General features: G+C 39.2%; 1 protein-coding gene across 1 annotated transcript in view; it reads left to right on the top strand.

The window, feature by feature from the left end:
• Positions 1-311: 311 nt before the first annotated feature.
• CDHR3 (cadherin related family member 3) overlaps positions 312-26,772 on the top strand; it is an 86,126-nt gene continuing 59,665 nt past the window's right edge. The window contains exons 1-2 of the mRNA XM_024557366.4: positions 312-470; positions 10,013-10,215. Of these exons, the coding sequence (XP_024413134.2) occupies positions 425-470; positions 10,013-10,215 (249 nt within the window). The 5' untranslated portion in view covers positions 312-424. The remainder of the gene's footprint in view (positions 471-10,012; positions 10,216-26,772) is intronic.

The following is a 26,772-nucleotide window of genomic DNA, read 5'->3' on the forward strand; positions in this document are numbered from 1 at the left end:
CCTGCTTCTGAGAAAGACAAAATGCCTGGTTATAGGGTGATTGAGCTCATCATGGGTGACTGTGTTCATGTCCATCTTTTGCTGTCATCTCAGTGTCTCCGCTCTTTCTTTGCTCTTTGACTTCTCTTTGGTCCTCTCTGTCCACACAGTAGGTTGGAATTTTAAGATGGACCCTGAGCCAACCAGAGTTGCTTGGCTGGCCTCCTGGGTACCTTGCAGTCACAGAAGCAGGTAATCAAAGAACAAACAGTTCTGTGGTGTTTAGAGTCTCCCTTAGTTACCACCAAGCCTCTGTTTGATTTCTTGCATAGCAACAAAACCAGGAAGAGAAGATGAGTGGCATCTGGAATACACTTTGGGTATAAGGTGGGATTCAGCTCCTGGATAATTTGCTGGAAGTAGGCCCAGAGTTGAACTATCAGATATGCAGGAAGCAGTCCTTCTTCTGGTTCTCCTGGGTGCCACGTCAGGTAGGAACTCCATTTTGCCACCTTGTTTCCCGGACTCAGTTTGCATGACACTGTTTGATAAAGTCCTGAAAGAGGAAATTGCCTCTGGGAGACCTAGATTAACTGGGGGCTTATCTGTCCTGATGAATGAGATGATGTAGCAACAGTGAGCCCTGGGAGGCTGGGGTAGGAGTAACCCAGAGAACAGGGGTACCTAAAGAAGGCAGTCTAGTCCATGTTTGTACAGGCTTCACTTTCCCTCTGGTGATAACTGGCCTAAACTGGAAGTCCTTCCAAGATCCAAAGTTGGGAAAATAATTTTCATAGCAGAGCTTAGTGCTATAGGAGAGGAAATATTTTTCCTTACTCTTCTAGGTCCTTTTAGCTGGTCTATTAATTAAATTGACATAAGACAGATTAACAGTAGAAAAACAAATTTAATTATGTATGTATGGGGGCCCCATAAGAATATGAAGCTTACAGGAAGTCAGGCAATTGAGCCTCACAATTGAGGGGACACAGAAAGGACTTTGACCTCCAGGCCCTGCTGAGCTCCCCCAGCCCACCACACTTAGCTCACATCCTTTGTAGTTATCTTCGGTGATAGCTTTCTTCCTAGACCATGCCCTCTATCTAAATTATTTTAGAAAGTTAAGGGGGAGGATTTTTTTTTTTTAAAGCTATTCCTGAATCTTTTTGGGTCTTCAATGTCTTCAGCTCAAAATAGTCTGTATTGTCAAAGTGGCACATTCTAGGAAGACTTGTTCTGAATCCTTCAGTGAGTATGTCAAGTCAGTCTTTGTGGAGATTCTGGCTTTTCTCTGGAGACTTCTGGGGGCAACTTGAACTTGGCAAGTCATCCTGTGAAAAACTGAGGTACAGAGGAGCATTTTCTCTAGGGTAGAGGAAATGCCCTCTGGTGGAAGAGCCAAAGAGTCAAACTAGTTCTTCTTGCACATCTTCTTCCTTATTCAAGAGCTTCAAGAATCTTGGGTGACCTTTTTAATGTTGTCAGCTTGAATTATTGAAATTGAACTTTTTAAATTAAATCTTATTTTTGAATAGGTAGTATATACATAATGTATGGAATTCAATCATGTTTAATTTAGAGATTAGATATAATTTACATCTTTGATGAGTTATTTGGGTGAAACAGAGGAGTGTCTGGTACATAGTGAATCCTTGGTGAATGTTAGCCCTTATTCTGTGTGACACTGAGTCTTCCTACCCAAAGAGTTTTGGATACTTGTTCAAGTCCTCATTCATTTTCCTGAGGAGTATTTTAAGGTTTCCTTCATATAGATCTAGCACATTCTGATTATGCTTATTTCTAATTCTTTCTTTTGGTTTTTCTTGAATTTGTAAATAGAATTTTTCTTTACTTGTATCTTTTAACTGATATTACAATGTATGGAAGTCTATTAATAAATTACTTTATTATTTGTAAGTGTTTTTCAGTTGATTCTCATTCATTTTCCAGGTTTGAAAATAATAAACATTTGTACTTGTTCTCACCTATTTTTCTATCTCATTTCTTTTTCTTGTCTAATTCCTGGGTCTGTACTTTCAGACTGCTGTTAAACAATGAGAAGCATGTGCATTCTTGCTTTATTCCCCATTAAGCATGACACTAGCTTTTGGTGAGAAATATTTTATATATTAAGAATATAGCCTTTATTTTTATTTAAGATATTTATTTCTAAATCAAAATGAACTTTTGAATCAAATGCAGATGCAGATTTTTCAGCATCTATGGAAACGACCAGTTGACTTACCCCGTGACTTGCTAATAAGATAAATAAATAAATGAATTTCCTAATATCGAACATTTTTTAATCTTAGTCTTTTAGACTCAGCAGACGGCAGGAGGAACTGTAAATATGAGGCTGGGCCTTGAGCAGCTCAGAATGTCACTTGAAATAAACATTTGAGATTTTCCTAGAAAAATAGGCTTTTAGGACCATAATCATTTGCGCCAAGAGGTGACATTTATTGTCATTGAGGGAAGAGTGAGGTTGGAAAGAACCCGCTGTTTCATACTGAACACTATCATTTAGAACTTTATCATCAGGTGTGTGAAAGGAACTGATCTTAAAGATTTGCAAGAAATATTTGAAGTTTCTGGTAAAAACCACATTCAGATCCTTTCCTCTCCAGAAGACCATGCACTGTACCATGCTTCTGCTCCTCCTGGCTAAAGTCTATTTTGGGGGGAATGTCTGCTGTGATGCAAACTGTTTCTCTCTCACCTTTTTCTGTGAGTCTCAGAACCTGACCAAACCTGTGCCATCACTGTCAAACATTTGGGTCACAGAGGATTAGGAGAGGGGACAGTCACACCAGCACCTGCTTTCAGGATATTGGAAGCAGGTATCACTATAATAATCTCAAATGAAATAATTTTCTCCACTATCCTCTTTCCTCTCACTAGGTATAACTCCTATGTATCCTCCAAGGCCCAACTCAAGCCCCACCATGGAGGCTTCCCAGATTGGCCTAGCTCTTGGTAGGCACTCTTCCTACTGTACCTTGGAGCTCCTCTTGCCTGTACTCAGAATTCATGCCAAAGGTTTAGCACAGTGCATAACACAGAATAAGTGCTCAATGAGAGGGAGCATGAGTTATCATACTATAATTCATCTGGTATGTGTCTGTCCTGCCTCCTCAACCAGCATGCTAGTTCTGCAATAACAAGTTTCACATCTCTTATTGCTCTGTGGTCTCCAAGTGCCACATACTACAGGGTATCCAATAAATGTTGTTTTTGTTGATCATCTTCCCTTTTTGGGTCTGTCTTTTAACATTTACTGATACCCCTCAAATGCAGAAATTTAGATCTTCTTCCTGCTTAACATTGTCATGTAAATCAGCTTCTTTCCTTTCTACCTCCTATTAAGATAAGGGAAATGAAACAGTTTCTTTCTGAGATGCAATAATGTCCCATTCCAACAACAGCTTACAAAGGAAAGCCCCACAGAACATGAACTAGACAAAAGTCCCAACTAGACTGGTGGAAGAGTTGAGACATAACAAACTTCTGGCTCCATCAGTACCAAATGACCACACATCATTCCTAGAAGATAGAAGACTTAGCAAAACCCCCTGGTGCACCTAAATCCACTGTACACTGAAGTTGTCTACATTTTGAGAAAGCCTCCAAGGAACTAGCTCTTGTATTACTCTCATGGAAATTAAAGATGCTGTAGTGTTTAATGAAAGAAGGAGTCTTTGGTAGCTGGGAGATCCACATGAACATGAAAAAGGTACCACCAGCTCCACTAACCTGAGTTTTGTCCACTGGCCACCCAGCATGAGACTATCTCAGGTCTCTCCAGGAAGACCCCTCAATCCTGCCATCTGTGCTGAGCCCTCATTATCGCTGGGAAATGAAAAAGAGGCTCAAGGCTCAGTGTTTCATGTTCCCCGAGGACTAGGCACAACCCCTTCATCATTTGAAAAGGCAGGAAAGTGCAGTCCATTTCCAGAAAGTATTTCTGTCACTGATTAATTCTATATGTGGGGTCCAAAGAACATTGCAAAAGTTTCTACTTTTTCTGTCACATCACTTCCATGTTCAGAGCTGACTCAGCACAAAGTAGAAGTCCATCCCTACTCTCCTTCTGTCTCCTTCTGCCGTCCCCAAGGCAGTCTGGTTGTTTCCCTCTCACCTCTGGCTTAAGCATTCGGTCATTGGAATCCACCTTCTTCTCCACCTCTGTGGAGCTGAAAGAGGTGTGCAAGAAATCAGCCCTTCTCAGGCTAGCGCCAGACACTCTAAGACTGACACATCTTCCTTATGCTAATTATGACCTGGTGTAATTTACAGGGTCACTAGTAGAGTCACCATCTTTTCTTCTGTGTCCCGCTAAGGGATCCCTTCTTTGAGTCTTGCCTGGCATTGATCAGACCCTAAAAGGGCGTGGGCAAGCATCCCATCTAGGAAGGTATTTACTGTAGAAATTAAAGACATTCATGGATATGGAAAACAGTGGGGTGATGGTGGTGGGAAGGGGAGGGGAGGGGAGTAAATGGGAACTAAATGGTAATGGAAAAAATACAATAAAAATAATAAAAAAGAAACTAAGAACATAGGAAGATGTTGCATATACTGAAACAACAACATTCTATAATGTTTTATACTTTATCAAGCAAATGCATTTTCTTATATGGTACCTTTGCTATGAGAGTGAATTCTGCTAGGTCTGGAATTAGCCTCCATTGCTTTGCTAAAGTTTCTGTACAGGACTGATCTCTGGTCAAGGCACGAAGCATGCTGATTAACAGTGCTGCTTTGTGACCATGAGTCCTGGGAGTTTGGGAATGGTTTTGCTATAGAGGCTGGTTATATAACAAGATAGCACCTACATGACCAGAAAAATATGTTTCCAGCAGAGATTCTATTTTGGGCTTCCTAGTTCCAAGGTATTTGTGGATATGTTGATGATTCCTGGTCTGAGCAAGTGCATTTTGTCATGGCCCTTCGAGAGAGGAGGACAACAGGACTGGCATCTGGCCTCTCTAGTCCTCATGCTACAAGGTAGCCTTCAGCTCTGATACATATCTTTACTTTAATGAAATTGCTATACTGCCTTCTTTTTCTGTTATAAACTATAAATTTGTAAGCATTCTCACTTGGGTCCTGTGAGTCTTCTTTAGCAATTGAACTCTGTTTAACAACAACTGTTAGTATGGCACCACAGTCCTGAGAGATAGAGTTCACTGAGGGCCCCAGAGAAGTTGAAAGACTAGCTCAAGGACCCACAGTCAAGTAGAGGCAAGGCTCTTTTCACGGTCTCCCCTGATTTCTATCACTACCTTCTTGATTAGTTACTAGAGAGAATGAAGAGGTATTTACTGGAAGCAGAGGTGTAAGTGAGAGCAGCTGTATCCGGGAGGGAGAGATGGTATCAGCCCAAATCCCTGAACCACATCATCACTTTTAGTGTCCAAGGCCCAGGGTGGACAGCTTCCTCCCCAGTAACAGGCTGTCGAGGCCTAAGTCTTCCAACACATGCTCCAGGAGCAAGCCTTGTTGGTCCTTTGCTGGCAGGACAGTGATTTTGCTCATCTTTAGACGAGTGAGGACACCATCCATCCAGATCTCAACCACAGCGAGAAATTTCAGTGGGTTCAGTGACTGATGATAAATCTTTAGTGTGCTTTTTCTTTTTTAAACTGCATGCTTAAGCAATTTTAATTTGATTCTTAATTAAGATGCATGTGTAAGTCAAATCCCATTAAAGCATCTTTCTTGTTCTGTAGCACTCAGACCACCAAAGGAAGTCTGAGTGACCAGCCTCAGAAGGAAAGTGCTTAGTGTCTTAGGGAGGGTGGGCCCCCAGCACCCAACCTTTCCTGAGCCACTGATTAGCTGGTGCCTTTGGACACATCCTTTTAACTTATTTGCGTAATGAATGGGTTAAACATTTTGTGATTTTAAAAATCTTACTAATGCTTTATTCTTAAGACATGGCCCCTTGCCACTAATTATTATTGTTATTGCTATTACTACTGCTACTACTACTTTTTTAAATAACGAGGAAGCTGGAGGAAGTGGGTGTTGAACTAAAAGTTGAGAGATCCCAGCTTAGCTATCTTTTTTATCAATTTCTCCAGAAATTGATAATTGGTAAACTTTTGTCTACTGCAAAGTTTTTCTAATTCACTTGCAAGACATGACCTTGCCCTGGGAAAAGAGGCCACCAGATGAAAGCGGAACATCACCAGTAAGAATGCCAGCCAGAAAGGACACAGTCTGGCATTATCCATCCATGGAACAGGCAGTACCCAGCACAAATTGCTTGAGGGGCACTGGATAAATCCACTTCTTGCTCCGAAATATCTCCCTCATCGCCATGTAAAAAGTGACCATTCAGGGAAGACTATGAAAATCCATGTTAATACCTGGAGGAAGCATAGAGCTGTGAAGGATCCTGTCCTTGGACTCCGATGCCTTGAATTGAAAGGCTAGTTCTTTTATGAAATTAGTTTCTCAAACTCTACACTTATCAAAGTTATAATTAATGTGGTAAGATCAATTAATATACTCCTAGCAAAGCGAACTAGGAGCTGTGACCTGAGAATATTTGGGAGGCATAGCTGGTCTACCTCCCCAGTTCTCCAGAGGAGACACACCAAGGTTGGTGGTTATAGTAATCTGCCTGTTTAGTGGGAGACTGTGGAAAGCCCTGAGTGGGGCTTAGCAAGCCTCTGATACCCGAGCCTACATCCAGCTAAATTGAAGCGCAATTCCTTAAGTTGTTCCAAAAACAGCCTCTTACAGATAGCATCACCCAAATCTAACATCTGGGGGGCTAGTTTCATACCAGGCTCCAGCACCATCTTGCTACACTGTTGCCTGGTCATAGAAAAAAACTAGGCTGTATCACATGTGTACAGTTACCTGACAAGCATGGAGTGACGGCCGCTGCAGGGAGTATGTGCAGCCTGTTATCTCCAAGGCTCAGAGGGCCCTCCACTGCTGCTCACTGAGTGTGTAATCTCAGATGTGTGAAATGGCAGCAACACCTTCATCATGTTTAGAGTGGATGAGATCAGGCAGTAAAGTAGCTAGCACAATGTCTGGTGAGTAGGTTCTTAGTAAATGCAAGTAGTTACTTGTTTTAGCAAAGATATAATTCACCAGGCTATTGAGAAAAACCTAGCGAGTTAAATCTGAGCAGAGGCTTCCTTCCTTCTGGGTTGGAAGGGCATAAGTCCCTAGGGTGAATGGGAGGGGCCAAGAGAAGGTGGGAAATTGTCTGAGACAAATTGCCAGCCTTTCATTTTACTTATGACTGTTCTTGTCCTGCTGAACATGCTCATGAACAACTCGAGGGGGCGCTCTGCTGAATTTCATTTGTGAGAAAAGAGGGCACGAGGGAATTATGCCTAAAAAACCCAGTGCACCAAAGCAATTGATTATTTTACTCATTTTGAAAAACCATTTTGGGGAACATTTTACCTCTAAATACTCCAAGTATACTATTTTGCTCCTGGTTTTTACAACAGGAATGGTATATTACTAAAGTCACTTTTTATAGATTTTTAAAAATCTATTCATATTCATATCTGTTTAAACCTCAGCTGTTTTACTTTATCTGAGTCCTTGTCCATAAACCTGTATAATTCAGCAAGTAAAAATAACTTATGCACAATGCATTTTAGCTCAAATATAAATAAAGTGATTTTAGATTTATGAACATTTATCTCAATGATTGTCTTTATATTTCAATTTTTCCTACATTTTCATTATTCCTTTGCATCTCCAAATTTGAAATAAAAACATTCTCTTTAAAAAGCCAACATTTTTCCATGTCTTGTTTGTTTCTAGACATTTTACACCTTTCAGTAGGACAGACACTTCTGTTGCCCTGTACCTCTCCACTCGTTCCACTTCGTTTGTCTGTAGTGTCTGATGGTGGCCAACATTGGGACCTGAGAGGTGGCTTTTTTTGTTACTTACCACAGTAGTCCCCCTCTTATCTGTGGTTTCGCTTTCCACAGTTTCATTTATCCGTGGTCAACTGTGGCCTGAAAATATTAAACAGAAAAGTCCAGAAATAAACAACTCATAAATTTTAAATTGCATACCATTCTGAGTAGCATGATGAAATTTCACGTTATCTGATATTGTCCTGCTCGGCCCCGCCCAGGTCATCCCTTTGTCCAGCATCTCCAAGCTGTAGGCCGACCCCCCACCCCATTAGTCACTTACTAGCCATCCCTTGGGCTATTGTAGTGCTTGTGTTCAAGTAACCCTTGTTTCACCTCATATCTGCCCCAAAGCACAGGAGCAGTAATGCTGGCAATTCTGATACACGAAAGAGAAGCCAATGAAGTGCTTCCTTTAATTAAAAATGTAAGCACAGTGTAGTAAGATATTTTGAGAGAGAAACCACATTTGCATAACTTTTATTACAGTATATTGTTATAAGTTTTCTATTTTATTATTAGTAAAAGGCGAAAGATTTATACAATCTGAAGAGAAACCAGAGTATCTATTTTACTATTAGTTATTGTTGGTAATCTCTTACTGTTCTTAATTAATAAATTAAGTTTTATCATAAGTGTGAATGTATAGGAAAATACATAGTATGGATAGGGTTTCGACCATCTGTGGTTTCAGGGATCCACTGCGGGTCTTGGACAGTATCCCTGTGGATAAGGTGGACTATTATATTCATTGCGTGTCCTTTAGCTCATTCCCCCATCTGTAAAATGACATTAGTACCTATTTGAAAGGATTGTTTGAGGAGTAAATGTGAGAAAAGTTTTTACTTTATGCATCTATTTGGAACATTGGATAAATAGCAATTTTATGATTTTCCCAGTGCTGTTATAACAAATTACCACAGACTGGAAGGCTTAAAACAACAGAAATTTATTATCTCACTGTTTAGGAGATCAGAAGTCTGAAATAAAGGTGCTGGCGGGGTTGGTTCCTTCTACAGCCTTCGAGGGAGAATCTGTTCCATGCCCACCTCCCAGCTCTTGGAGGTTGCCTGCCATTCCTGGGCTTGTAGCTGCATCATTTCACTTTTGCCTCCGTCCTAACATGGCCCTCTTCCTTCTGTGTGTCTCTGTGTCCTGTCCTCATAAGGACACCGGTTGCTGGATTTAGGGCCCACCTTAATCCAGTATGATCTCCTCTTAACTGATTATTAATACATCTGCAAATACTCTATTTCCAAGTAAGGCACATTCTAAGGTTCTGAGTGGACATGAATTTTTAGGGGCACTATTCCACCCCTACAGTACCCATCATATGGAAGCATGAAGGACATGCTGCTCTCCTGCCTTTTGGTAAAGTCTCACAAAGTGTCAAGGAACCCTCAGAATGTCCCAAGGAGTTCCTGGAAGAAACATACCTTCTCTTACACTGTAAAAATCCCTGTCTGTAATATTGTCCAAGGCAATTCACATACCTTTTCTAAGTATCTCATTTCCTTCTCTGTGAAACAGGACGTAATCTGTCAAACAAGAAGTACTGGTTGACTCTCTACATGACACCTAGAGCACCAAATAATAACAACTAATTGTACCTGAGATTACTTATGAATGTGGGGAGATCTACCATGATTTTGGAGCTCTTCAGTCATGCACACTCAATTCTCAGATGACCTCATGAATGAAACATTGACACCGAAAAGGAAAATAAGCTCTTGTAAACTACTAGGCCCTTGTAAGAGAGAGAATATCATGGCTAGATTAGATACTTCAAATGGGTATCTGTCTGCTGAGGTGATGTTTCTCTTTCCCTGGCTCTTCACAAAGATTGGGAGAAAAGAGAAGGGAAACAGGGAGACAAGAGAAAGCAGCAGCTTTATTTGCAGAATGAGAAAAGCTGATTTCATGGTCATTTGGTGGTGATTGTTTTCTTGGCTCCAAGGAGAACTCACATTTCCATTTCCAGGTTTTGGCAAGAGTATTCGTTCTTGGGGAGTGAACAGGTTCCATTGCCACTCTGAGCTACAAGTTGAAGCAGAGAAAAAGCTGTTAAATCCCTCTTCCCAGCTAAAGGCTTTGTGTCCATGTAATTTTTATGTTTTTTAAATTTATAGGAGGAGAGGCGCTATACCTAATTCACTTACCTGCTACAAGTAACGTGACAGAGAATTCTCCACCTGAGACTTCAGTGTACAGGTTTTCTGTACAATTATCAGCATCACTGTCACCTGTGATCCCAGGGTTTCCCATGATAATCAACTCTAGTCCCCTCACTGAAGTCTTCAGTGTAAACTGGCTGTCAGGCACCGACTTTGAGGTAAGTACCATATAACTCCCAATGGGAGTTGTCTGCAAAGAGGGGACTTGCAGTTGAGAAGCCTATGGGATTCTAGGCCAGTGAGTATTTCCTCCTCTTTCTCTGTTTAATCTCCCCTCTTGTAACATCCAGAAGTTCTGTTCAGAGCATGCTAGGGTCTTCTGTGCTTTTTTCTTCATATAATCCAGTCCAATTTAACATTATGCTCAACTTGTTACAAATAAATGGCTTGTTTCTTATTGCCAACCATCCTCACATGATATCAGGTATAAGATGTGTTGACAGTAACAATTCTTTGAGTGGGATACTTTGAGTATTGATCTTGAAAGCTGGGCTCTGATGAACTTGTGTCTGTTGGTTCTGACTTTCTATAATCCTGTGATTTTTCAGAAGGAAATCTGTGAGGAGACATTTAATAATGGAAGAACATGTCCTTAGTAAAAACACAAGCCTAAATGTTCAGCCCTACTATGTGAATGTTTCCCCTTGGGTAAGTCAGACCCAGTCATTCATGTTGAAGGGCCATGGTACCACTGCTCTGTTTTCTAGTTTGTCATTTGAGACTTTCCAAAATTGTCACTCCTCCTAAGGCAGCACAAATCTGTTCATTGCATGTTTTCCTCTGGTAACCTCGAAGGCCTTCAAGGATGTCTTAAGGGTCCAGGTGTCTAGACCTACTTATACTTAGGCATCTCCCACCCCTACCCTTTCCTCAGCTGGCATAGGAAAACTCCCACAGTTGTAATCAGCCCTGCCCCTGGTCCCGCCTGCCATTGCCTAGGGGTTCTGGTGGGACTCGGAATGCTCGACCTGCTTGGTTTAGACATGATCGTCTCCCTGAGGTACATACTAGGTGTGCTTAAACTTAGCTGATCGTTAGAGTCATTGTGGAACCCATGACTTGAGGGCCAGAGTGCAGGCATCTGGTATTCTCAGCACTCCCAGTGTGGGCCCTTAGGTATGTAAGTAGCATACATTAAGAGAGTCTTCACATCAGCATCCAGTGTACATTCCCAGGACCCAGATCCCGGTTCTGTGACTTACCTACCCCATCTACTTTTTTCTTTGACATTTGGCTCTTCTTTAACAGCTCTTGCTCACTTGTTCCTATAAGCCTTATTAATTACTTGCATTTAGAGAGCACATAGTGTATGCCACACTCTTAAACAGGCTTTACATGTGTTTACTCTTGATTTTTATTTGTATTGTTTTATTGGTATCATTCCATGATTTTATTTGTATTACTGTCCCCTTTTTATAGAAGGAGAAAATGAAACAAAATAATAGGTTAAATAACTTGCTCTGGATTGTACAAGCTATTAGGTAGTTGAGCTGAAATTGAAACACAGGCAATATGACTTCATAGCTCTTACCATTTTTTAAACTAGCTTTATTGAGATATAATTCACATAGCATACAATTCATCCATTTAAGTGTACAATTCAGTGGTTTTTACTACATTCACAGACCATCATCACAATCTAATTTTAGAACATTTATTTTACTCCAGAGTGAAACTCTGAATCCATTAGCAGTCACTCCCTTGCCCCTATTCCCCTCAGTCCCTGACAACCACTAATCTGCTTTCTCCTTTAGTGGATTTGCCTATTGTGAAAAACTTCATGTGAATGAAATCCTATTGCATGTGGTCAATAATGACTGACTTCTTCCCCATGAGCATAAATTTTCAAGGGTCACCCGTTTTGCAGCATGGTACAGCACTTTACTCCTTCTTATGACTGAATGGTATTCCACCGTATGGATATACCACCCTTGTCCATCTGTTTGTCAGTTGACAGGCATTTGGGTTCTTTCATTTGAGAGCTCTCATTCTCAGCCTCTGTAGTTTACTGCCTTTATTGAGTATGACAACAATGCTGCTTCAAATTTGCAGAGATTTCACCCTACTGGGTAGCTCATTTGGTTGGGTGTTACCCCACAAATTGAAGGGGTTGCAGGTTTAATTCCTTGTTAGGGTACATGCCTGAGTTGTGGGTTCAATCCATGTTTGGGGGGGCATATGAGAGGCAACTGATCGATGTTTCCCTCTCACACTGATGTTTCTCTCCCTCTCTTGTTCCCTTCCTTCCTCCTCTCTAAAAATAAATAAGTAAATCTTAAAAAAATGTCAACTTAGAACTTCCAGCCAAGTTGGAGGCATAGGTAGATACATTTTGCCTCCTTGAACAACCAAAAGAAGGACAACAAATTTAAAAACAGAAAACAATCAGAACTGACAGAAAATCAAACTGTATGGAAGTCTGACAACCAAGGAGTTAAAGAAAAAACATTCATCCATACTGGTACGAGGGGCAGAGAGGTCTTGTGGTAAGTTGGTGGCTCATGGACCAGGCGAGGTGGCAGCTGGCAGATCAGGCGATCCCACATTTGCATGTGGATCAATCAGGAGGAACAACTGGGGAGCAAGACAGACTGTGCAACGTTTCAGTGCAGGGAAATAAAGCCTCAAAACCTCTGACTGAAAAAACCTATGGGGGTTGAGGTGGCAGGAGGAACTGCCATCCTCATAGGAGAGTTCGTTGGAGAGACCCACAGGGCCCTAGAATATACATAAACCCACCCACCCGGGAACCGGCACCAGAAGGGCCCGATTTGCTTGTGGGTAGTGGCAGAAGTGACTAAAAACTGGCAGAGAGCTGAATAAGTAGCATTGTTCCTTCTTGGACCACTCCCCCACATACAGTGCCACAATGCAGGAATGTGGGTTGCCCCGCTCTGGTGAATACTTAGTAAGGCTCCACCCCTTACTATGTAACAGGCACACGAAGACAAAAAAAATGGCCCAAATGAAAGAACAGATAAAAGCTCAAGAAAAAAATATGACTAAGTGACCAAAAGATAGCCAATCTATCAGATGCACAGTTCAAAACTCTGGTCATCAGGATGCTCAGAGAATTGGTTGAGTATGGTTGCAAAACCAAAACAAATTAAGCAAACAACTAAACAGAAACAGAATCACAGAAATGGAGATCACATGGAAGGTTATCAATGGGGAGGGAAAGGGGAGAGAATGGGGGAAAGGATACAGGGAATAATAAGCATAATTGGTAGGTACAAAATAAACAGGGGAGGTTAAGAATAATATATGAAATGAAGAAGCCAAAGAATTTATATATATGACCCATGGACATGAACTGGGGGGCGGATGTTGGAGGGAGGATGGTGCAAGATGGAGGAGGATAAAGAGGGGAAAAAGAATGGGACAACAGTAATAGCGTAATCAATAAAATATACATTTTTTAAAAAAGTGCTCTGGAAAGCACCTCCCCCCCCAAAGAAAGTCCTGGACTGGGTGGCTTCACGGGTGAATTTTACCACACATTCAAAGAAGAACTAACACTTATCTTTCTGAAATATTCCAAAATAGTTAAGAGGAAATTAAATGCCCAAGCTGATTTTACAAGGCCAGCATTATGCTAATTCCAAAATCAGATAAAATCACTGCAAAGAAAAAATTATAAGCCAATATCTCTGATAAACATCAATACTAAAATCCTCAATGAAATTATTAGCAAACTGAATTCAGCAATACATTAAAAAGTCATACACCATGATCAGGTGGTTATTCCTGGGATGCAAGGTTGGTACAATATCTGCACATCAATTAATGTGATAAACCATACAAACAAAATAAAGAACAAAATCATGTGTTCATATCAATAGATGCAGAAAAAGCATTTGTCAAAATGTAGCACCCATTTCTGATAAAAATTCTCAGCAAAATGGAAATAGAGGGAAGATACATCAACATAATGAAGGCCATATATGACAAATTCATAGCTAAAGCCATACTCACCAATGAAAAGCTAAAAGCCTTTTTGTTAAGATCAAAAACAAGAAAAAGATGTCCATTTTCTCCACTTTTATTCAATATAGTATTGGAAGTCCTAGCCACAGCAATCAGACAAGAAAAAGAAATAAAATATGTTCAAATCGGAAAGAGAGAAGGAGAACTCATTATTTGCAGGTGACATTATACTATACATAGAGAACCCTAAGTATTCTGCAAAAATACTATAGAACTGATAAATGAAATTCAGTAAAGTAGAAGATACAAAATTAACATACAGAAATAGACTGCATCTTTATACAGCAATAATGAACTATCAGAAAGGGAAATTAGCCCTGGTTGCTGTGGCTCAGTGGATTGAGTGCTGGCCTGCAAACCAAAGGGTCACCAGTTCTGTTCCCAGTCAGGATACATGCCTGGGTTGCAGGCCAGGTCCCTAGTAAGAGGTGTGTGAGAGGCAACCACACATTGGTGTTTCTCTCCCTCCCATCCCTCTCTCTAAAAATAAATAAATAAAATCTTTAAAATAAAAAAAGAAAGGGAAATTAAGAAAACAACCCATCAACTCCAAGATGGTGGCAGAGTAAGTGAAAACTACAGTCTCAACCTCCCAGGACCAAACTGGAATTACACCTAAATTATAGAACAATCATCCTGAATAACTAACTGAGGACTAGCTGAAGAGAAGTCTTATTACCAAGGATTTACAGAAGCTACATTGAGACTGCTTCAAACAGGTTGCCCAGGGCCAGTCACAGGAAGAAACAGACATTAGCTAGCACTAGAACTTCCCAAGAGATTCAGAACCAAGACACTCAGTGGCCAGCTTCAGGCAACATCAGAGAAGAATCCAATAAGCTTTACAAGCAACATATACAAGGGAGATCTCAGCAGGCACGAAACCCTGCTGAGGCAAATTCTATTTCATGTGGTCAAGCACCCGCACAGCTATGGTGGGGATTGAGCCTCATAATCAGTTAGTCTGAGGGTCGATCCCATGCACAAAAAGTCAATAGAAATTAAGATTAAATTACAACAGGAAGGCCCACATAACCCAAAGTAGGGGCATTCCTGGAGCACCCAGCTTATGTGATCAAGAGACTGCACCACTGGATTCCACAGGACATCTACTACATAAGTCTATGCCATGAAGACTAAAAGTCATACGAGATCTATCTAGTACATAGAAACAAACACAAAGAGGCAGCCAAAATGGGGAGACAAAAATAGCAGGCCCCAAACAAACAAACAGGAGAAAGCTTCTGAAAAAGGGTTAAATAAAATGGAGGCAAGTAATTTATCAGTAATGATAATAAGGATACTCAACAGCATTAAAACAAACATAAAAACCATAAAAAAGACATAAATAAAGAATACAATATATGAAATGAAGAATACATTTAAAGAAATAAACAATAGGTTGGATAAAGCAGAGCATCAAATTAGCAATTTGGAAGACAAGGTAAAAAAAAACAACAACAACACCCAATCAGAGAAAGAATTTTAAAAAATGAGGATAGTTTAAAGGAACTTCATGTTTGGGACAACATGAAGTTTAACAACATTCGCATCATAGGGTTACCAGAAGGAGGAGAGAAAAAGCAAGAGACTGAGAACCTATCTGATAAAATATGACTGAAAATTTCCCTAACCTGGTGAAGGAAAAAGACACATAAGTCTGGAAACTGCAGAGTGTTGATACAAGATGAACCCCAAAAGGCCCACACCAAGACACATAATAATTAAAATGCCAAAGGTTAAAGACAAATAGGGAATCCTAAAAGCAGCAAAAGACAGTTACCTACAAGGGAGCTCCCAAAGACTGTCAGCTGGTTTGTCAAAAGAAGCATTTCAGGCCAGGAGGAATTGGCATGAAATATTCAAAGTTATAAAAAGAAGGACCTACAACAAAGATTATTTTTTTTCAGCAAGGCTATCATTTAAAATTGAAGGAGAAATAAAGAGCTTTTCAGATAAGAAAAAACTAAAGAAATTTGTTACCACTACACCAGCATTATAAGAAATGTTAAAGAGCCTGTAAGAAGGAGGAGGAGGAGGAAGAGGAAAAGAAGAAGAAAACCCAGAAGAACATAGTTAAAATTATAAAATGGCAATAAATATACACCTATCAAGAATCACTTTAAATGTAAATGGCTTAAATGCTCTAATCAAAATTATAGGTTAGGCCCTAGCCGGGCAGCTCATTTGGTTAGAGCACTTTCCAAATACACCAAGGTGTTGTGTTCAATTCCTGGTCAAGGATGTACAAGAATCAGCCAATGCATGGATAAATAAGTGGAACAACAAATCAATGCCTGCCTTCCTTCCTTCCTTCCTTCCTTCCTTCCTTCCTTCCTTCCCTCCTTTGTCTCTCTGTCTCTCCCCACCCCTCTTTCCCATTTCTCTAAAAATTATTTTTAAAATGACACAGGGTAGCTGAGTGGATAAGAAAATAAGACCCATACATATGTTGTCTAAAAGACACCCACCTCAGAACAAAAGAATACAATATATGAAATGAAGAATACATTTAAAGAAATAAACAGTAGGATGGATGAAGCAGAGGATCAAATTAGCAATTTGGAAGACAAGGTAAAAAACAACAACAACAACACCCAATCAGAGAAACAATACACAGAGACTAAAAGTAAAGGGATGGAGAAAGATATTTCATGCAAATGGAAATTAAAAAAAAAAAACAGACTAGCAATAATTATATCTGAAAGAATAGACTTTTTTAATTAAACATTTTTTTATTGTTGTTCAATTACAGCTGTCTGCATTTTCTCCCCACCCCTCCACCCCACCCCAGCCAAACCCACCTCCCTCCCCTGCCTCCACCCTGAAAGAATAGACTTTTAAACAAAGGCTATAGTAAGAGACAAAGAAAAGCACTGCATAATGATAAAGGGAACAATCCAGCAAGAGGATTTAACCCCTGTAAACATTTATGTACTTATATAGGAGCACCTAAATATAAAATGTGAATCTTGATAAATGTAAAGGGAGAGATTGATGGTAATACAGTCATAGTAGGGGTTTTTAATACTCCATTGACATCTATGGATAGATCTTCCAGACAAAAAATCAACAAGAAAATGCTGGCCTTAAATGATACACTAGATCAGATGGATTTGATTGATATCTTCAGAATATGTCTCCCCCAAACAGCAAAATATACACTCTTTTCAAGTGCATATGGAAATTTTCTAAGATAGACCATGTGTTAAGACACAAAATAAGACAGCTTCTGCATGGCTAAAGAAAACAGCATTAAAATGAAAAGAGAACCAACTATATGGGAAAACATATTTGCCAATGATACCTTGGACAAGGGTTTGATCTCCAAAATATATAAAAAAAGAAATCACACAACTCCAGTCCAGGAAGACAAACAACCCAATTAAAAAATTGGCAAAGGACTTCAACAGACACTTCTCCAAGGAGGACATACAGAGGGCCCAGACACATATGAAAAGATGCTCAGCATCACTAACCATCAGACAGATGCAAATTAAAACCACAATGAGATACCACGTCACACCTGTCAGAATGGCCATCATAAACAAAGCAACAAACAAGTGTTGGAGAGGATGCGGAGAAAAGGGAACCCTAGTATATTGTTGGTGGGAATGCAGACTGGTGAGGCCACTGTGGAAAACAGTATGGAATTTCCTCAGAAAACTAAAATTGGAACTGCCCTTTGACCCAGCAATTCTGCTGCTGGGATTATACCCTAAGAACCCTGAAACACCAATCCAAAAGAACCTATGCACCCCAATGTTCATAGCAGCACAATTTACAATAGCCAAGTACTGGAAGCAACCTAAGTGCCCATCAGCAAATGAGTGGATCCAAAAACTATGGTATATTTACACAATGGAATTCTACGCAGCAGAGAGAAAGAAGGAGCTTATACCCTTTGCAACAGCATGGATGGAACTGGAGAGCATTATGCTAAGTGAAATAAGCCAGGTGGTGAGGGACAAATACCGTATGATTTCACCTTTAACTAGAACATAATCAATAGAAGAAAAAAGCAAACAAAATATAACCAGAGTCGTTGAAGTTAAGAACAATCTAACAATAGCCAGAGGGGAGGGGGTAGGGGACTGTGGGGAGATGGGTTTTCAGGAACTACTATAAAGGACACATGGACAAAACCAAGGGGGAGGGTGGAAGCAAGGGAGGGAAGTGGGCTTGGATGGAGTGGGGGGAGGGGTGGGGAGAAAATGCAGATAACTGTAATTGAACAACAATAAAATAATTTTTAAAAAAGCAAAATAAAAAGGACACAAAATAAATCTCAATAGATTTAAGAACATTAAATCATATCAAGCATTTTCCCTGATCATAATGGTATGAAAATAGAAATCAATCACAAGAAAAACACTGAAAAACACACAAAAACATGGAGGTTAAATAACATGTTACTAAACAATAACTGGATTAACAGTGAGATCCAAGGAAGAAATCAAAAGATACATTGAAACAAATGTAAATGAGAATATAACAACCCAAAATTCATAGGACATAGCAAAAGCAGTCCTCAGGGGGAAATTCATAACATAATAGGCCTATCTCAAGAAAGAAGAACAATTTATAGTAAACAATCCAACTTTACAATTCAAGGAATAAGAAAAAAACAACACACAAAGTCCAGTGTGAATAGGAGGGAAATAATAAAGATCATAACATAAATAAATGAAATAGAGTCTAAAAATATAATTAAAAAGTTAATGAAACCAAGAGCTGGTTATAAAGATAAACAAGACTGAGAAACCTTTAACCACACTTAGCAAAAAAGGAAAGAGCCCTGGTTGGTATGTCTCAGTGGATTGAGTGGCAGCCTGTGAACCAAAGGGTCATTAGTTTGATTCCTGGTCAGGGTACATGCCTGGGTTGTGGGTCATGTCCCCAGTGGGGGGGCATGTGAGAGGTAACCACACATTGATATTTCTCTCCCCTTCTTTCTCCCTCCATCCCCTCTATCTAAAAAATAAATGAATAAAATGTTTTAAAAAAGAAAAAAAAAGAGGACCCAAATAAACAAAATCAGAAATGAAGAGAGAAATAACAACTGACACCAAAGAAATACAAAGGATTGTAAGAAATATTACAAACAACCATACATCAACAATTTGGATTATCTGGAAGAAACTGGTAAATTCCTAAAAACATATAAGTTTCCAAAAGTGAATTAGGAAGAATAAGAGAACCTGAATCTACAGATTACAACTAGTGAAAATTACACAAAAAAACTCCCAACAAACAAAAATCCTGAACCAGAAAGCTTCACAGGTAAATTTTATCAAATATTCAAAGAAGATCTAACACCTCTCCTTCTCAAAATATTCCAAAAATTTTAAGAGGAGGGAAGACTCCCAAGCTCATTTTACAACGCCAGCATTATTCTAATTCCAAAACCAAATAAAGACACTACAAATAAAAATATTATAAGCCTATATCCCTGAGGAATAGAGATGCTAAAACCCTCAACAAAACATTAGCAAACCTGATCCAGGAATACATTAAAAAGATCATATACCATGATTATGTGGGATTTGTTCTGGGGATGCAATGTTGGTACAATATCTACAAATCAATAAATGTGATACACCACACAAACAAAAGGAAGGAAAAAACCACATGGTCATATCAATAGATGCAGAAAAAGCATTTGAGAAAATTCAGCACTCATTTCTGAGAATAACTCTCAATGAAGTAGAAATAGAAGGACCATGCCTCACTGTAATAAAGGCCATATATTACATATCCATAGTCAACATCATAGTCAATGGAAAAAACTACAAACTTTTTTTTATTAAGATTGGGAACAAGACAATAATGTGTGCTTTCACCTCTCTTATTCAACTTAGTGCTGGAAGTCCTAGCCACAGCAATCAGACAAGAAGAAGAAATAAAAGGCATCAAAATTGGAAAGGAAAAATTAAAACCTATTTTTTGCAAATGACATGATACTGTATATAGAAAACCCTAAAGATTCTGCCAAAAAACTACCAGAACTAATAACTCAATAAATTAACAGGATACAAAATAAATATCCAAAAATCAGTTGCATTTTTATACAACAATAATAAACTAACAGAAAGGGAAACTAAGAAAACAATGCCATTCGCAATTGCTTCAAAAAAATAAAACACCTAGGAATAAACTTAACCTAAGAGGTAAAAGAGCTGTGCTTGGAAAATAAGACACTGAAGAAACAAATCGAAGAAGATGCAAATAAGTGAAAGCATATGCCCATGTTCATGGATAGGAAGAATTAACATCATTAAAATGTTCATAATACTCAAAGCAATCTAGATTCAATGCAATTCCTATTGAGATACCAACAGTGGAATTCACAGAACTAGAACAAATATTCAAAAAAATTTTATGGAACCACAAAGGATGTCAAATAGCCACAGAGGTCTTGAGAAAGAAGAGCAAAGTTAGAAGACTCACATTACATGATATCAAATTATACTACAAGGCCAAAACAGCATGATATTGGCATAAAAACAACATATAGAACAGAATAGTAATCCCAGAAATAAACTCACACCTTTAATATTTGTCAATTAATATTTGACAAAAGGAGGTAAAAACATATAATGAGGTAAAGATGCTCTATTCAATAAATGATGTTTAGAAAATTGGACATATACTTGCAAAAAATAAAACGAGACCACCTTCTTACAGCATACACAAGAATAAACTCAAAATGGATTAAAGACTTACATATTAGACTCAAAATCATAAAAACCCTAGAAGAAAACATAGACAGTAAAATATCAGACATTTTTCATAGCAATATTTTTGTGATATATTGCCTTGGGCAAGGGAAACAAAAAAAATAAATAAACAAATGGGACTACATTAAACTAAAAACTTTTTGCACAGCAAGGAAAACAACAAAATGAGCCCTGGCTGGTGTGTCTCAGTGGATTAAGTGCCAGACTGCAAACAAAAGGGTCACTGGTTCAATTCTGGTCTGGGGCACATGCTTGAGCTGTGGGCCAGGTCCCCGGTGGGGGGGCACATGAGAGGCAGCCACACATTGGTGTAAAAAAAAAAAAAAAAAAAATTTAACAAAATGAAAAGGCAACCCACTGAATGAGAGAACATATTCACTAACGATAAGTGGTTAACATCAAAAATTAATTAAAAAACTTATAAAACTCAACACCAAAAATCAAACAATTCAATTAAAAAATAAGTAAAAGACCTGAATAGACACTTCTCCAAAGAGGACATGCAGATGACCGATAGACATATGGATGCTAAACACCCCTAACTGGTTGGTTGGGCATTGTCCTGCAAGGCAAAAGGTCACTGGTTTGATTCCAGGTCAGGGCACATGCCTAAGTTGTGGGTCAGCCCCAGTTGGGGTGTGTGTGGGAAACAACTGGTTGATATTTTTTTCTCTGTCTCACATTAATATTTCTTTCTCTTTCTCCCTCCTTTCCCCTCTCTCTAAACAAACAAACAAAGATGCTCAACATCACTAATCATCAGAGAAATGCAAATTAAAATCACAATGAGATATTGCCTCCACCTGCCATAATGACTATCATCAATAAATCAACAAAAACATATGCTGGTGAGGATGTGGAGAAAAGGGAACCTTCATGCACTGTTGGTGGGAATGCAGATTGGTGTGGCCACTATCGAGTTACACCAATGAGTATGGAGTTACCTCAAAAAATTAAAAATGGAACTGTCTTATGACTCAGCAATTTGACTTCTAGGAATATCCAAAGAAACCCAAACTCTAATTTGAAAGAATATATGCACTTCTATATTTATTTCAGCATTATTTACAATGGTCAAGATTTGGAAGCAGCCCAGGTGTCCATCATTGAATTAGTGGATAAAAAAGCTGTGGTATATTTCCACAATGGAATATTTGGCTGTATGAAAGAAGGAACTCTTACTCTTTGTGACAGCATGAATGGACCTGGAGTGCATTATGCTAAGTGAAATAAGCTAGTCAGAGGAAGACAAATACCATAGGATTTCACTCATATGTGGAATCTAATGAACAAATAAACTAACAAAGAAAATAGAAACAGACTCATAGATGGAGGACAGATTGACAACTGTCAGAGGGGGTAGTTGTGGGACTGAGTGATAAAGGTGAAGGGCATAAGCAAAAAAACCCCAAACAAAAAACCACCCTCATAGACACAAACAACAGTATAGTGATTACCAGAGGGAAAGGGGGTGTAGGGAAGGTAGAAGAGGATATAGAGGGGATAAATGGTGATGGAAATAGACTTGACTTGGGGTGGTGAACACACAATACAGTATACAGATGATGTATTATAGAATTGTACATCTTAAACCTGTAACGTTTTATTAACAAATGTCACCCCAATAAATTCAGTTAAAAAGAAAAGAAAATCCCATTTACAATTGCATCAGAAAAATAAAATATCTAGGAATAAATTTAACCCAGGAGGTAAAAGACCTGTACTTGGAAAATTATAAGACATTTTAAAAAGAAAATGATTAAGATAGAAATAAATGAAAGCATATACCATGTGCATGGATAGGAAGAATTAAGATTGTTAAAATGTCTGAAAATACACAAAGCACTCTATAGAGTCAGTGGAATTTCTATCAAGATACCAATGGTATTTTTCACAAAACTAGAATGAATATTTTTGAAGTTTATATGGAACCCAAAAGACCCCATAGTCAACTCAATCTTAAGAAAGAACAAAGAGCTATCACTCTACTTGCTATCAAACTGTAGTACAAGGCTATAGTAATTAAAAATAGAATGGTACTGACATAAAAATGTATAATAGGTTGATATAACAGAACAGAGAACCAAGAAATAGATCGATGCCTATGTGGTTGATTGATCTATGATAAAGAAAGCAAGAAAATACAATGGGACAAAGACAGTCTCTTCAGTAAATGGTGTTGGGAAAATTGGAAAGATACAGCAAAAAAATTAAACTAGAGCACTTTCTTACACTGTATACAAGAAAAAACTGAAAATGGATTAAATACTTAAATGTAAGACCTAAAATCATTAAACTCCCAGAGAAAGCATGGGCAGTAAACTCTTTGATGTTGCTCTTAGTAATATATATTTTTTCTGATATATCTCCTTGGGCAACAGAGACAAAAGAAAAAATAAACAAATGGGACTACATCAAACTAAAAAGTTCTTACATAGTAAAGGAAACCATCAACAAAATGAAAAGACAACCTGCCCATTGGGAGAAGATATTAGCCAATGATAGCTCTGATAAGGGGTTAATATCCAAAATTTATAAAGAACTCTTATAACTTAACACCAAGAAAACCAAACAATCCAATTAAAAAATGGGCAGAGAGCCTGAATAGACACTTCTCCACAGACAACATACAGATGGCTAATAGACATATAAAAAGTTGCTCAAAATTAATAATCATCAGAGAAATGCAAATTAAAACCACAATGAGATACTACCCCTCACCTGTCAGAATGATTATTATCAAAAAGTCAAAAAACAACAAATGCTGGCGAGGATGAAGAGGAAAGGGAAGCTTGGTGCCCTGTTGGTAGAAATGAAGACTGGTTCAGCCACTGTGGAAAGCAGTATAGAGTTACTTCAAAAACATTAAAAATGGAAATGCCTCATGACTTAGTGATTCCACTTCCAAAAGAAATCTAAAACACTGATTTGAAAACATATATCCACCCGTATGTTCATTGCAATATTATTTACAATAGCCAAGATATGCAAGCAACCTAAGTGTCCATAGATAAATGATTGGATAAAGAGTTAAGTGATACATACATAGACAATGAAACATTACTTAGCCATGAAAAAGATTTTGTTGTGACAATATGGATGGATCTAGACAGCATTATGTTAAGTGAAATAAGTCAGACAGAGAAAGACAAATACCATATGATTTCACTTATATGTAGAATCTAAAGGACAAAACAAACAAAACAGAAACTGACTCATAGAATCAAATGATAGTTGCCAGATGGGAGGGGTGCAGTGGGGCTAGATGAAAAAAGGTGAAGGGATTAAGAAGTACAAATTGATAGTTGCTAAATAGTTACTGGGATGTAAAGTATAACTTAATAAGTGTAGTTAATATTGTAATAACTATTTATGGTGCCAGGTGAGATTTTGTAAATTATATAAATGTCTAACCACTATGCTGTACCCCTAAAACTAATAAAAAATAATATTGAATGTCTACAGTAATGACAAAAAAAGAATTGATTGCTTTTCCCCAGAAACTACCCAATCTCATCGAACATCACCTCCAGGGAGATCCTATTCTCCAACACAAACAGCTCACAAGAGCCATCCTGCTGCCTACAAAACATATCAATGCCATCTCCATGGCAGGACCTGGCTCATACTTGGGCAGCCTTGACACGCTGCAGGGTAATGAGTCTCACAATGAGGTTTTTGAGTCTTTGGCCCAGAAGTCTGGTCAGTGTTGGCCTTGGGACTCAGTCATTTAAGCCTTCCTGAAGGTGACTTCTGAATCATGCCATCTGCTGAGACTTCTGGTGGAGGTGGGATGGGGGGAGGAGGATTAATAATACTGATGATAATGATAACTCACATTTATGGAGTATTTACTGTATGCTTGGAATTCCCTTGAACACTACAAGAACACTATAAAGTGATGTACTATTATTATTTGCATGTTAAATGTGGGGAAACTGAGGCATAGAGAGGTTGAGCAACTTGCCCAAGTTCACATAGCTCATTGGTGGCAGACTTGAGATTTGAGATCAGGCAGGTTGGTCCCAAGGACCCTTGCTCATAGCCCCCACACTGTGCTGGCTCCCCATTACCCAAGCAAGAGAGGTGTCAGAGCCTCATTCAACCCATGTGGCTGGCTGATCATCGGTTAGAGGGTCTTCTCCTGGAGAGTACCAACAAGGATAGCTCTGAGAAGCCAGGGAGACATGACAGCTGGCTCTGCAGGTATAGACTGGAGCTCTCTGAGGTTAAGTAGAGGCCACACCTACCCCTGCTCTGTTTGCCCATCTCTGGGCTTGACTCCTCTTTGTCTTCATCTACTGTCACGAACACTGTGGACCTGATACATGTGCTCAGCCTTGTCCAGAAACACTTCACACTTAATACGCCTAAAAACAAACTTACTGTCTTTCACCAAAACTGCAGCCAGTTGCCTGCAATGAAGTCAAGACTTCCCCACTCCCAGGCATGGCCTTCAGCGTTCCTTCCCCTCCTGTTCCAGTCTCCTTATGTGTGAAGTGAGGGGAAGTTCTACCAACCTGTGGTTGTTGTGATGATTAAATAAAACACTTCACAAAATGGCTTTCGAGAGCCTGTCATACTAACATTTAAGAAATGTGTCAATAACAACAACGGAAACAACTTTCCCATCTGTATTGATAGCAACCCAATTCCTTTGGTTCCAAGATACAACATTTCGGACTTTTTCTGACTGTTGTAGTTCCTTCCTCTGGAGTGTTAGAGCTAGTTCCCAAGGGAAAGGGGCTGTCCATAGGTAGCATTGTAGTAAAGGGATTGCCCAAGCTTGGGGTTCAGGAGAAGGCTGTGGGCTTAGCTGGAAGTTAGGGTATAAATCAGGACACAGAGTGGACTGTCCTGACAGAGGGGGCTGCTCTGGTAGATGTGCATTTACTAAACAGTTTTGACTAACAATAATAAAAGACAGCATTTCCTGAGAGTTTGCTCAATACCAGAGAGTGATCTAAGTGTTCCGTGGGCTAACTCACTTAATCCTCACAACAATCAGATAAAGTAGATACTTTTATTATCCTCATTGTATAGATGGGAAAATTGGAGCACAGAAACGTTAAATAATGGAAAGGCTGGGCTTTAAAGCCGGTCAGTCTGGCTCTGGAGTCTGTGCCTTAGACCCCTGTGCTATGCTGCTTCTTATTTATCATGTACTAAGCATAGACACAGGTCATCTCCACTTGTGAGGATACCAAGCTGACCTGGCTCAGGGTGGAGACAAGACTACTTCGCTTTCCCTCTCAACCTTCCTCTTTATGTTCTCCCTTCACTGCACACAGTCATTCACATCTCTGGCTGTCCTCTCTTCACTAATCCAGATCTTGCAAAGTCAAACCCAATACCCACTACCTCTTCCATGAAGCCTTCCCTGACTAAACACAGCTCATAATGAACTTTCTTCCCTCTGATTTTCCATAGTACCCTGACCTAGCTTTTGAGGCGACCTGGGGAAAGTCAATTCAAAATCACACAGAAGTTCAGTGGTGGAAATGCCATTGGAATTAAGTGCTCTCCTCACTACAGAATACTGAATGTCTCACTGTCTGATCCAAGTTGTATTAATTTCCATAAGGTTCTATTTGCTTAATTAAGACAGTTATCAAATTTAGTGTTTGATGCCCCAAAGGACTTGGGGCCTTTTGTGAGCTCACGGGCAGGGATGTGCATACAGATATGAGAGCTCACAGACCTCCTGAGAGCTCAGAGAGCTCCTGTTAGCCTCAGGAGGCCCCTCCTGCCAGGGACCACTGGGTTCCTGATGGCAACAGTCTAGATTCTGGTGATGTGTCTCAGGCCCTGTTTCTTGCTGTCTCTCCCACAACTCCAAAACACTTGTAGTTCACAGGACAATTTTTTGACAGTGGGAGAATGTATAGAAAGGCCTACACACAAAAAACTATTTATGTTAGTAAACATCATTCATTATTTCTGCAGACGTGTCCTTCTTCCCTTATTTATTATTGGAAGTGGACTTGG

Source organism: Desmodus rotundus, chromosome 6 (genome assembly GCF_022682495.2).
Source record: "Desmodus rotundus isolate HL8 chromosome 6, HLdesRot8A.1, whole genome shotgun sequence".
NCBI classification, from domain to species: Eukaryota; Metazoa; Chordata; class Mammalia; order Chiroptera; family Phyllostomidae; genus Desmodus; species Desmodus rotundus.